This window comes from Sipha flava, unplaced genomic scaffold (assembly GCF_003268045.1).
Source record: "Sipha flava isolate LNK unplaced genomic scaffold, YSA_version1 51_pilon_pilon, whole genome shotgun sequence".
Lineage (NCBI taxonomy): Eukaryota > Metazoa > Arthropoda > Insecta > Hemiptera > Aphididae > Sipha > Sipha flava.
Genome location: NW_020273468.1, coordinates 1,048,711 through 1,062,316, shown reverse-complemented (window position 1 = coordinate 1,062,316; position 13,606 = coordinate 1,048,711). Strand labels below are relative to the sequence as shown.

Genomic DNA, 13,606 nt, shown 5'->3' with positions numbered 1-13,606 from the left:
ATTATTAATTTTTTAATAAAAATATGATTAATTTATTAAATTCAATTTCTACCTTATATATCATGGCTAGTGGATCTTGTCCTTTATCAATAAATCTGTTCCAATTTGAATCCGTCGAAAAAGAAGTTAAATCATAAAGTGTACAACCAAAAGAAAATGGATTATTATGAAATGTTATTCGATCTTCATATCTAATATGGATTGATTTTATATTAACTTGTACATTTCTTATAATCTGAGTTGCCAATTTTTCAACAAAAGAATCTTTTACTTTATCTTGATCCAATTCTAAACAAAATTTAAAAAATAACAAATAATAATAATTATTAAATGTTAATAGATAGCTTTGTTTTACATAAGTTATAATATCTACTTAAAAAAAAAAAAAAAAAAAAAATTAACTACACCATAACTATCATTTTTATTAGGTTTATTTTTCACTGCTTACTACATTTAACTATATGTCATAACCAGGGCTTGTAATTTCATGCATTTGTATATCAATCTTGTTGTATTTAATGCTAAATTATATAGAAATCCATTTCAAGGTACCATAGTTAAATATGTGAAATCTTATTTTGCATGTTTTTACATATTTGACATGTTTTTATATATTTAGTATATTTATGCATATTTTTATTTTATCGAGCATATTATACAACATTCTATTAAAATCTATCAAAAATGTAAATGGAAAATATATATAAAATTAAAAATAGAAATTGTATTATCTTTTCTTTTCTTATCTTTTTGATACTTGTACATTTAATGAATAAAGTTGTTTCAAAAGTTTCAGATTTAAAATAAATTACTGACAAAGATGTACATTATACGCAGTTGATGAACGCTCAAGAAAAGTAAATTAAATAGTATTTGAAATCTTTTATTATTTTTTTTTAATTGCAACATAAATAAATAAAATATAGCTATAAAAAAAAAAATGAACGAATAATTCATATTATTTCAAAAATTATTCATGATTTTTTTTAAGTAAACATTTTTTAAGTGCATAAGTTTAGATATTTAGTGAATATAATGCATATTTTTTTTAACTTTTTAACTACATTTCAAAGCATATTTTGGCATTTTTAAGTGCATAAATGCATGTTCATTTAGGAATTTTTCAAGGGATTAACTTACAAACCCTAGTCATAACATTTTGCTTTATAGTTAGTTATATTTACACGTTTGTATAATTAATTTAATAAATGTATTTGTATTGTAAATTAAAAATAACCTGATGTATCTATATATTGATTAGTATACTAAGTCTTATGGCAACCCACATGGTGGGAAGCTCACTTTAAATTTAAATAAAAGTTATTTCTCTCTCTTTTATATTTAAAACTGTAGAAATCAGATTTATGAAATTGAATATGTTATTTTTATTTTTTAAATTCATAATATTTATTATATAAGGATAGTTATACTTTTATCAGTATAGCTCATAAATAACATAATACAATTATTTTTTTACAATAATAAGATGTAAAAAAACAAATTATTATTTCAATATTAAAATGAATGCATTTTTAGTTAATATTTACATACTGTTTTTTTGTTGATCCAATAATTTTATATTTTCAATCCTTGAAATTTCATTTTGTTTAACAGTCTGTTTGTTTTTTTCTTCTTTTTCTGAATCATAACTAACATCTTGTGTTGGAACAACAAGTAAAAAAAGACTATCAATGGATGCTTCAACTGATCCACTATATAAATTCTTCCATGGTATTTTTAAAACTAACTTGCCTGTATAACAAATAAAAAACTCATAAATAATTTAAACAAACATAGTACAACTCTAAAATAAAAGTTGTTTAAATTTACCTAGATGTCCATAAATAGTTCTGATAGGTAGATCTAAACTGTCTAAGCATGTCTCTTTTAGCTTAAGATCACGTAATACAACATCTCCTATAAAAAAACCATAGGATTGGATAAATGAAATATAAAAAATAATGTGTTATTTGCATTACTATACATACTTATATAAAAATGTAAATAGGACACAAGGTAATGCTAATTGTCTTTTTACCAAAACAAATAATACAAAACAAAATTAAATGTAAAATTACATAATAATGATTAACTAGCATCAGCATATAATCTTACATTAAACTTTAAATATTATTTTCTAATCCTAGTATTATGTATTAGTTTTTATTTTATAATAAAATTATTTAATACAACTAAATAAGTAAGAAATTCCAAATAGAAATTTTAAACTGAAATTGTTATAATTATTGAATATTTTATCTGAATGAAACAATAAAATTGGAACTCAAAATTATTAAATTACACCATTATATATATTTCAATATTTAATAATATTTTTATTGTTTTAATTTAGATTAAAAATACAAGACTTTCTAACAAATATGTAACTGATTTAAAGTATACATCTTATCTTATCTTATTTTATCATAAAATGCACTTTATTAACTGTACAGAGCAACTACACTTTATATGGATTTAAATGTAGCATGTTACTTTTTAAACTGTAGTCAATTTTTTAATAGCTAAAATAATAATATTTTGAATGTAATTTAAATGTGATTTGTCATTAATATTAAAATATAACTGTATTAATGATAGATAAATATCAAGTAAATAACATTAATATACATTATACATACACATTAATAGAATATGTTATAATATAAAGCAGTTTTTGAATTTTTTTTTATGAAATGTTCATATTTAATTAATGTAATATATACTCATAAGCAAAAAATGTGAATAAAATAAAATATTATTTTATTATTATCCTAAATTTATATAATTAATTGCACATTGAACATGATATACAATATAATTCATATTTAAAGAAGTAAATAATACATATCAAGTATGGAGTAAAGGTAAATGTCAACTGGGAGATTCATTATAAAATATAACACAATTTATCATTATTGAATTGTTAAATATAGTGTTACAAATTATAATTTTCAGAATAAAAATGTGCTAGTAAAATAAATATTTATCATTAAGTTAAAATTAATAAACTGTACATTAAAGACATCATATAGTTATAAAATATATTGAGTATGACCCGAGTCGTCCTAATGTGATAAGAGGCTGTGGAGGCTCCTAAAAAAAAAATTGGATCTTACTAAAAATGTAATACATTATTTTAAAACATCTTATATAGTATAAAATTAATATATTTATATATGAAAAATTATTTTCTATGGCTATAGCCCTCACAAATAATTATTATACCAATGGTAATTATACGTGTATAATATATGACAGTATTATATAAGAGCTAAAGAGCCTTGCTTATCAATCATCACATTCACTATGAACACTTACATTCACTTATTTAACATAAAATGTTCGGTTAAAATAATTTTTAAATTAATTAAAAATAAGAAATAAAAATTAATCCTTTTTTTTTAAAAATTAAATTCCTTTATTGAAAAACCAAGAATTATAATTTGGTTGCATAGATGAATAACATAGTTAAAAAGGGGAAAACTAAATATTAAAATATAAATTGGAAAGCACTAATAATGGAAATAATAGAGAATATGATGGAAGAAAAGTAAAAGTTAAATAATCATATGTCATGTGTTATTGTTTTTTCAGAAAATAATTTGTTACAGTCAATAAGAAAATAAGAAAAATAATAAAAATTGAGGCAAATATTTTAATGTGCCTATTAAAATAAAAATTAAACATTAAGTAGCAATAATTTTAAATATCTGGTAAAACAATTTAGATATTAAGAGGTACATTAAAATCACATTTAAAAACGTGTTGGTATAATATACTTTTTTTTTTAATTAGGAAATACTAAACATTTTTAGCATTAATGTTTGAATAAAACGTGTTCAAATTTCAACTTACCTCCCCATATTCCTATGTTAAGCTGTGAACTATCTAAATTTTCAACATATTCGCCGATAAACCTGTTGAGTACATCAGCGACCAAAGTTTCAAACACCATGATTACCTATGAATTCAGATGTTTTAGAAAATAAAAATTAGATTTTATACTGCAAGACATCACACGCACAAATAAAAATAATATGAGCATAAATATTTGAACTACATAACATAACAAATTATATTATAAATGTTATCAAGAATTATTATATTTGTGTACCATACACGTAAAATAAAAATAAAATAACACTACTTATTTGAAGAAATGAACGTATATATTTAATGATATGATAATAGATTTGATATCTTCTATAGTAAATTCTTCACTTTATCACAGGCACGGTTTAAGAGAGGGTCTGTCTCACGGTCTTAAAAAGACCATGGTCTGTCTATTCCATATGTTAGGTTACTATATGGTCTATTCGCAGTCGATTAAAGCGAGGTTTATAGATAATACCTATATATAGTTTATATTATCTATAAACCTTGGATTAGAGCATAGAGTAATATCACAGAATAAAATGTAATATGGATTAGAGCACCACGTTATAAGTTTGTTGTTATCACCAAATATATATTATCAAAATTTGTAAATAATACATAAAGATTAATTATTAAAAAACGAAATCTATAAATTTAAATTAGAGATTCTCCATATTTACATGTAAAGTGATTGGTTTATATTTCGAAGTTTTAAACATCAACGAACTATTAAATCTAATTATATACTTATTTTGAAAATTACTTTCAATTAATTTTATAATTAAACTTAATAGTTCGTTTTATCTTTAAAACCATCTATATGAAATGTTTCCAATGTGGTTCAATTATGTAATATATGAACTAGTGAGGATTAAATAAAATTAATCATATCCCATTATTCTATAATTTATTCCATCGTCATTAAAATCGTAAATAGTCTATTTCATTATTAATATATATATGAATATTTTAGTATATATTTTTTAAAAGGTTCAAATCATTATTTAATTATTTTTATTGAAATAGCCGACATATGCTAGGTTGTATGAACACCTATAGAACCGTTAACGATTTATCGGTTATGTAAAAATAAAACCGTTCTTTAAAATTAATAAATAAAATATATACTTATCTATGTATAAGACTAAATCTCTTAAAAATAATAATCTTGTATTTTATTTTTCTTGAAAAAGTTTTAGAAAATCATCTATGGTTAATAAAATGCCCATTCAAGAAGAAACAAACGATTTTAAATCATTCTAAGCGTATTTATTGGAATTAGGTTTTGGTTTTGTTGTAGCCAAATTAATAAAATATGAAGGTAATTAATAAAATATGTGTATATATTTGTTAATAACGGTTGAAATCTTAAAGCTTGATCTAAAAATCAATAATTTATAAATTAAGTAAAACTATTATATGGTAATAAATGAGGCAAAATGATTATTTTCATAAAAAATAATATTTTGTCTCTTATAAAATAAAAAATTTGGAATTGGACCAATGTTCTAACTCAGCAGCAATTTGGTAAAATTAATATTATAATATCGTTACTATTTGATTATATGTATATCGAATGTTGCTACTGTTATATTGAGTATTCGTGTAAGTATTCCTCAAATTCATAGAAATAGTCTATAAGTAATATTTGATAATTCTTGTTTTCTCAGTAAACGGGCACTTAATCATATCGATAAAGAAACCAATTTCACTATGGATTGTGATATTTTTTAAAAATACTATAGTAAATAACAATAATTTGGCGTAGGGAATGTGGCGCTTCCATCGCCCAGTTTAATACCATGTTGTATTACACTGCAGTAGCCTTACCCTAACCTGTATAGATCGGGGTAGTCTGGCCCTCCAGATTGGGGGTTGAGCGCTGGGTTAACAACCCAGTCTTATAAAATAAACCAATGTTCAGGATCCAAACAAAAAGCCTAGGTTAGTGGAGATAAAGAAAACAAAAATGGAAACTGGATATTGGGATTATCTTTGGGTACATGTAACTTCGCACATTATACAGTATGTTCCATAAGTCCCGTATCACCCTTAATATCTCCACGGGAAATCAATATATTTAAGTATGAAAAAAGAGCCAAAAATATTTTGGAAGAAGCAGAAAAACATCACCATGAATACAATACACATAAATTGTACAAAAAAATTAATACACTAAAGGGAGGTTTCAAAAAATATGAAAAGTTAGTTAGTTATGAAAAACTAACCTACAACTCTGAACCCATTTGTCCTGATTTCTTCTCGTGAAAAACGGAAAAATTTAATTTTGTTTTTCCAAGAATTACTGCAGTTTGGAGCAGTACAACCTCCCATAATAACTAAATTTGAAGTTTGATTACAAAATAAATAATGTGAGTGAATAATAGTTTTATTTTATTTGAAAGAGTCAAATACAAGCTGTAAATAAAATAAACACGTACATAGACCAAATCACCAAACACAAAACAACGGCCAAAGTAAAATATAAAAATAATGTGAAATAAATAATGATTGTATTATGGAATTACGAATTTACCCGCGTTTATTTTATCAGTGTTGAGTCGCAAAATGGTGGCTTAGCATACCCCACGGTTTAAGATAGATATCTTAAACTGTGGCATACCCATATATTATAGTGCCTTAGTATCGGTAGTAACGCAACGTCTCTATGGGCAACAGCTGTTTTGGTTATCGGTTCGGTGATGCATTATTTCTATTCCTAACTCAGCGCTTCACAGTTACCTAGAACCATTGATTCAGTCGTACACCGTTTCTGTCGCTTGATGCACCACAGTCGCACAAACTTATTGTGTTATTGTTGACATTCTAGATCATTCGATTACCATTTTACGTCAATCGGAGTTTATTTGATAACTGCTGTCAACTTTTTTTCTCACACGTTAGTCGTTTTGGAGTACGCAATATCTGTACTACTGCAGTCGTCGTACGTACTTCGTCGCGTCGTTTCTTGAATATTACAAATTTTGGAACTGTGTTGAAAACGTGCCGACGATACATCCGAGTGACTGTCGTACACCGATTTGTTAATATTACGTAATACGAATACTAGTTCGTGAGTGTTTGATCTTGTTATTTTAAAAAGATAATAAGAATTTGATTCACCTAAACAAGTAAGCGATTTTATATTTTATATTCCATTTGTACTTCTTATCTTGCTTTGTAAAACTACTGTAATTCATTGAAAATCATGGCTCTGCGATTGTCTGTCGATTTCTCAGTACAATATTTTACTCGTGTTAAAATCTTTAAGAATCCCTCCCCCTCACGAAATATCTGTATAACTTTTTTCCAACTCTTGATCGGGTGTCAATGAGTTCGACGTAATTTATAATTATATTTAATAATATTTACGGTGGGTGTGTGCTTGTCGGAATAATAAACGAATGCTTTTTGAGTAACGCAAATTCAAGGCTAGTCGGTTATCCCTAAAAATATTAACATGTTGCATCAGATTGAGCAAAATAATTTCTGGATAGTTGGTGTTTCAAATGAATTTTTTCGATTTCCCGTAATTATTCATAACATAACATTCGGAAATTTGTTTTCAATCTCGCGTAATCTTATCACCTATTCTAGATGTTACTACAGTGGCCTACAAGTAATGAGTTTTTGTGTTTGTTTCTCAATGACTCATCAGTTTTTATTTGCGTTTATAATTTTATATTTTATAGCATTTCAATATGAACCAACGTTTAATGAGTGGTACTTATACAAATAGACATGTTTATTGTACTAAATAGTCTGGTATTTTCTATATAAATTACTTATTTTATAGCATTTATTTAAATTATATTCTGTTTGTAATGATTATGCTAATTATAGTTTGCATAGCAATCTATATGATAGTATACTAAATGCAAATTCCTTCATGATTTTTGTCATGAATATTATCAATTTTAGTTCGAGTATAATTGCTAACCAGGGGGCTTAAGGGCTGCCCCCCCCCCTTAGTGTTGTTCTTACTGTATTTATAAAAAGATTTATATTGTTAACAAAAAATGCATATTATAATATGGACTATCATACGACATACAAAAGTATGTAGATAGAGCTATAGAGGTATGACGGTTGAAAGGAGTTTCTCCACACTTCGGAGACTAAAAACCTGGATTCGTTCAATTATGACTAAAGATGGACTATCTGCATTATGTCTAATTAATGTATAGATATTCTAGATCAAATATATTATATTGATATTTTTGTAAAAAAATATCAAAAAATATATTAAAATAATAAATAATATAATTATATATTTATATATAAATATCAAAATATATATTTTTGTGTTGTAAAAATTGTTGTTTTCTTATTGTTAAAAGATTTTGTAAAATTATAACTTGGCCCCCCCTTAACCAAGGTTCTGTTACTAACTTGATAGTGCTATAGATTAAGTATACATTATGTACATGAATATTTAATTTATGGTAGCGCTGACAATTATCATTATAGATTTTCTTTTTTTTTTCTGAGACGTCCTTGGGTTTATAATTTAATGAAATATTATAATATAATGATCATTTAATTCAAATTAAGCTTTTTTTTTTTTTTTTAGATTAACTCAGTTTTTTAAAAAACAATTGTGATGAGCACGTGGCAACAGACACAGACTCCCTATGGAACTGGATCAGGTTTGTTACTTAATAATACCTTTATTTAAAATATTTGTAACAATTAATTGGTGACATATATTGTATTGAGTGTACTTAAATGTTAAACGTCTCTCTTAGTAATTTAATTTGAAATTATTCAAAGAAAATAAATATTTTAAAATCAAAATTGATTTTATATTATATAAGTCAAATATTATTCACTCACTATTGCTATTTCTCAAAAACTACTAATTGTATGAACTTGAAATTTGGAATAGTGGTATATACTCTATTAATTAATATTTATTATTATTTTAAACATAATATTAATATTATAAATATTAAATAAATTTACATAGTTGTTTAATATTTTAAATGTGTAATAAATAAGAATTTAAAAATTTGTAAGTGGATTAATTAATAATATTCACTGCCAGTACATAATGTGCGCACGGTTATAGTGATGGACAAAAGTGACTAATTAGTTACTTTATGTGGTATAGTCATTTGACTAATGACAAATTGACTACATTTTATTATTTGACTAATTTTATTTTGATTAACCATTAACTAAATGTACCTTTTTTGACATATTTTGATATTAATAAAAATAAATTATAAAAAAATTTTATTGTTTGCAATTTGTTTTTCTCATACTTTTGAATAGGTACCTATTTAATTATAAATAATAAAATATTGCTTTAGACATAGAAAATTGTATTATAATGTATTATTATATTCATATTCTAAAGTAAAATTTAAATTTTATCCATATAAAATTATTTAAACTTAAATTAACTATTGTATACTTACATTTTTCATGTATAATCTAATAATATAAAAATAATAAAAATGTTATCAAAAGTTTAATAAATTTACTATGAATACGTCTGCGATAAGATAATGATAATTGTTAATAATAGATTAATAGCACCACAATTGTCTGTTTATAATTTTTATTTCAAATTAATTTTTGTTTGTAAAGAATTTTATTTTTATATGGTATAAATTTTTTATGTTATACTTGATTTTATTATTTTAGCTCCACCGCCACCTGGATTTTATCCACAAGGTGTACCATATCCTAAAGCTGATGGTGGCTATCCTATTGGTGGAGGATATCCTACTGGCGGTGGCTATCCTACTGGCGGTGGCTATTCCGCTGGTGGTGGTTATCCTCCTCCTTATGGACAACAAAATGCACCTTTTTATGGAGGATCAAATGTGCCACCACAAAATGATAGTTTTAATGCGCAAGATAATTTTGGATTCAATGATAAAACCATCCGGAAAAACTTCATTGCGTATGCATACATTCCTAGTTATATTATTATGTTAATTAATTAAATTATAAGTTTTATTTAATAATTTTTGTTTTAATTTTTCAGAAAAGTGTATAGTATACTCATGTGTCAACTACTAACCACTTTAATATTTGTGGCAATAGCAATTTTTCATCTCCCTACCAAGAAATATATAGCAACTCATCCCGGTCTTAGTATTGTAGCAATTATTATCACGTTTGGTACTTTAATTGCCCTTGCATGCTGTGATGACTTACGCCGAAAGACTCCTACCAACTTCATCCTTTTATGTATATTTACCGTGGCAGAATCATTTTTAGTAGCAGTTTCTGTAACCCGTTACTATCCCGATCAAGTACTTATGGCTCTTGGCTTAACTACTTTAATATGTTTTGGACTTACAATATTTGCTCTTCAAACAAAAGTTGATTTTACAGTAATGGGTGGTTTTTTAATGATTGCTGCTTTAATATTACTAGTAGGATCTATAGTTGCCATATTTTTCCCTGGTAAATTAATGACACTTATAATTGCATCAGCAGGTGCAATTATATTTTCATTATATCTTATCTATGATACACAGATGATGATGGGTGGTGATCATAAGTATTCCATTTCTCCTGAAGAATATATTTTTGCTGCATTAAACCTTTATGTAGACATAATTAATATTTTCATGTATATTTTAGCAATTATTGGAGCTTCTAGTGATGATTAAAAAAAATGTATCTAAAGATTATATAAAATATTAAAACTGTTATTATTTACTTATAATTAAATGTTTTAGATTACTATTATTCTTCTATTTTACTGAATCGGTTATTAGTTTGATATTTTTTGTTTAGTGAGGTAGTTAAAAAAATCACTATAAATATTTTAAAACCAAAATGTCTACAGTTTATATTCTATTTTGATTGTGTTTAAATGTAATTAAGCATTTAAATTGGATATAAATACAACAAATTGTAAATGTTTGTATGTATCGATGATAAAAGTTCAATTGTAATAAATTAAATAATTTTAATTGATAAAGTAATAACGAAAAATATAACAGTAATAACCTGAAGGCAATTAATTAAAAATGAATGACTCGGGTGTTTAAAAATTTGATAAACAATTAATTAAAGTTTTGTATTCAATTTTTCTTTTAAGAAATAAGAGTATTTTTTTAAAAGCTTACTTGTAGTTCACTAGTCTATAGTTAAATTAATTTTAATGGTTTGTTTTGTGTTTTTCAAAAATGATTCATTTTATAAACCATTATAAATAATCGAATATTTTTAAGGTAATATTGTATTTGATTAAATCATTCCTAAACAATTATGTAATATAATTATTTAAACTATATTATTATTACTCGTCTTTATATTATAAACAAACTTTAATTATTTTTGTAAACGTTGTTATTATTTTACTATCATTTAATATAAATATATGATAAATTAACTATTGTTTTTACACATTTCCAGTTTATTTAAATTTTCTTTTATAGCTTCTTATTTTATAATCCTTGAAACAATTTCTATTGGACATTTTGTATTATTAAAACACTTAAAATTATTAAATTATATTTCTAGTTCTATTTCTAAGTATTATTATAATACTATTATATAAATATACTATGTAAATTGTTATGAAATTGTGTTTATTAAATACAAATATAATAGTTGTGCAACACTTCGTTTAAAAACAGATACATATTTCAAACAATCGAAAAAAAATGTACTAAGAGGACTTAATTAGTGATAGGCGTAATCGAGATATCTCGATTATCAAAATAATAATTCGATTATGTACCTGAGATATTATTTCGAGTGATATCTCGTTTATTTTAAAAACAATGAATTCTTGATCTCGAAATGTGTATCGAATGAAAAAATATTTCGAATGATCTTCGTGGTACGAAGGTGTGAGGGATGAATACTATTTTTAATCGAATAAGTAAATACTAGTTGTTTACTTTGAGTCAGTATTTTCGACTCGTGCTACTCGTGGGACTGGTTGTTAGAAAATATTAATGGCTATACGATTACTCAAAGTTATTTAAATTATCTATTGCTATAATTTTTGAATTACTCAACCACAAAACAAAAATTTCTTAGAACGTTTATAAATAAAATTATATTTCAACTGAACATTTCGAATGATTATTTCGAGACATCTCGTGATTATAAAAATGTCTCGATTACTAATATTTTGATTATTGAAATCGTTCGATTATGCCCATCACTAGACTTAATACTTTCAGTAAAATGCTATCTGCAAATTATCTCTTATATCTGGTTATAATTTTTGTGCAAGTATAAATAATACTATAAACCAGTATCGATCGTATAACCCGCTGGATATCGACCGAATGTCTATAAAGATAATAGTCGATATCAAGGGCGTATTTAAGGAGGGTTATATGGGTGTTTGAACACCCCTCCATCGACCATATTTTACCAAATTGCAAACTTACAGTATAATTTAAACGTTGTGTACAACTTGTAGATTTTACATATACTGTTTTAATAGAATAATTTTCATTTATATAATAATAATTAATAGAAATACATGGTATCTATTGATGTAATACGGGGGGGGGGCAGATCTCTCTACTTACCATAAGTTTATTACATTTTAAAACACCCCCGTTAAATGAATTCTGGATACGTTACTGATCTATATAGTTAATAGATTATTTAAATTAGTCGATTATTATCCGTTGTTGTTTTTGCTAACCACGCAACGTCGAATCATACGTAAAATGTCGTACGGGTATATTTTATAAAATTGTGTAATGCCGAAAGTACAACAGTCTACGAGTAGCTGACTACAAAGTTTTGTTTCGGAGTTTAAATATACAATTACATTCAATGGACACGTTTTATTTTGTGTACTATGTGGTCATTTTTTTTTTTTTAATGCATAAAAATATGCAATGCATAATTTAATGATTTTAGATGGATATTTGTGTTCTTTTTAGAGCTAGTCCCTAAGTCCCTAAGTCTACTTATAAGTTACTCAGAGAAAAAAAAATTTCGAATGAATGAAAACATTTTATATTTTCAAAAACAGCAAATTGTAAAATTGAAACTTTTCAAATTTTTTTTTTGAAAAATCAAAAAAATATTTTGCCGGTTTTGAATTTTGTATTTTTTTTAACCATGATAAAAGATGGGCTATAAGTTACATTTTATGTAAAAAAAAAAAACGGAACCTCAATATTTGCATGATATTGGAAGGAATGACTACTAATTTTCCAATTAATTTACATACTGTATAGATTCCTATTTTATACGTACACGCCTGACCACCTGGCATCGCGTTGTCAGTCGTGTAACAGCTAAACAACAGTGTATTAGTTCATATATTAATTGTGTGAATTTATAACCTCCACATTGACTTCCAAAAGTGCGAACTCAAAACGTTACTTGTGATCGGCGGAATTAACTGAACCGACTGCAGAATCCGAGCGGCTCACAACAATATGTATTATTCACAATAACATGACAATGAAGCGACGACTATAATTGACGATATAATATCGGATACTTATCGAACATTAAGAAAAAATAATAAAATTTAAATTTAATATTATTCACTAAGACACGACAATGACGAGATAAAATCGGACAAGTCTTAATTTATCGGTATAATGGTCGATAAGAAACAATAAGATATTAACTAGTGTGAAATCATTAAAAAATTACTTAAAAAGTAACAAACACCAAAAAAAATGCAACTAAAAATTAGTTATTTTGATTCACATGCTAATGAAACACATTAGTGGCCAGTATAGCATATTCTAAAAAGATTGGAAAAAAAATGCAA

General features: G+C 25.1%; 2 protein-coding genes across 3 annotated transcripts in view; one reads left to right on the top strand and one right to left on the bottom strand.

The window, feature by feature from the left end:
• Window positions 1–4,051, bottom strand: part of LOC112690770 (vacuolar protein sorting-associated protein 13) — a 29,944-nt gene extending 25,893 nt beyond the window's left edge. For both annotated transcript variants that reach the window (XM_025564866.1, XM_025564867.1), the window contains exons 1-4: window positions 3,856–4,051; window positions 1,831–1,917; window positions 1,552–1,752; window positions 53–288 (exon numbers count right to left, since the gene is read on the bottom strand). In XM_025564866.1, the coding sequence (XP_025420651.1) occupies window positions 53–288; window positions 1,552–1,752; window positions 1,831–1,917; window positions 3,856–3,955 (624 nt within the window). In that variant the 5' untranslated portion in view covers window positions 3,956–4,051. The remainder of the gene's footprint in view (window positions 1–52; window positions 289–1,551; window positions 1,753–1,830; window positions 1,918–3,855) is intronic.
• A 2,491-nt stretch (window positions 4,052–6,542) lies between these two features.
• Window positions 6,543–10,659, top strand: LOC112690764 (protein lifeguard 1-like). Its single transcript, XM_025564853.1, has 4 exons — window positions 6,543–7,007; window positions 8,450–8,525; window positions 9,529–9,790; window positions 9,875–10,659. The coding sequence occupies exons 2-4, from the start codon at window positions 8,480–8,482 to the stop codon at window positions 10,506–10,508; spliced, it is 942 nt and encodes a 313-aa protein (XP_025420638.1). The 5' UTR covers window positions 6,543–7,007; window positions 8,450–8,479; the 3' UTR covers window positions 10,509–10,659.
• The last annotated feature ends 2,947 nt before the right edge of the window (window positions 10,660–13,606 follow it).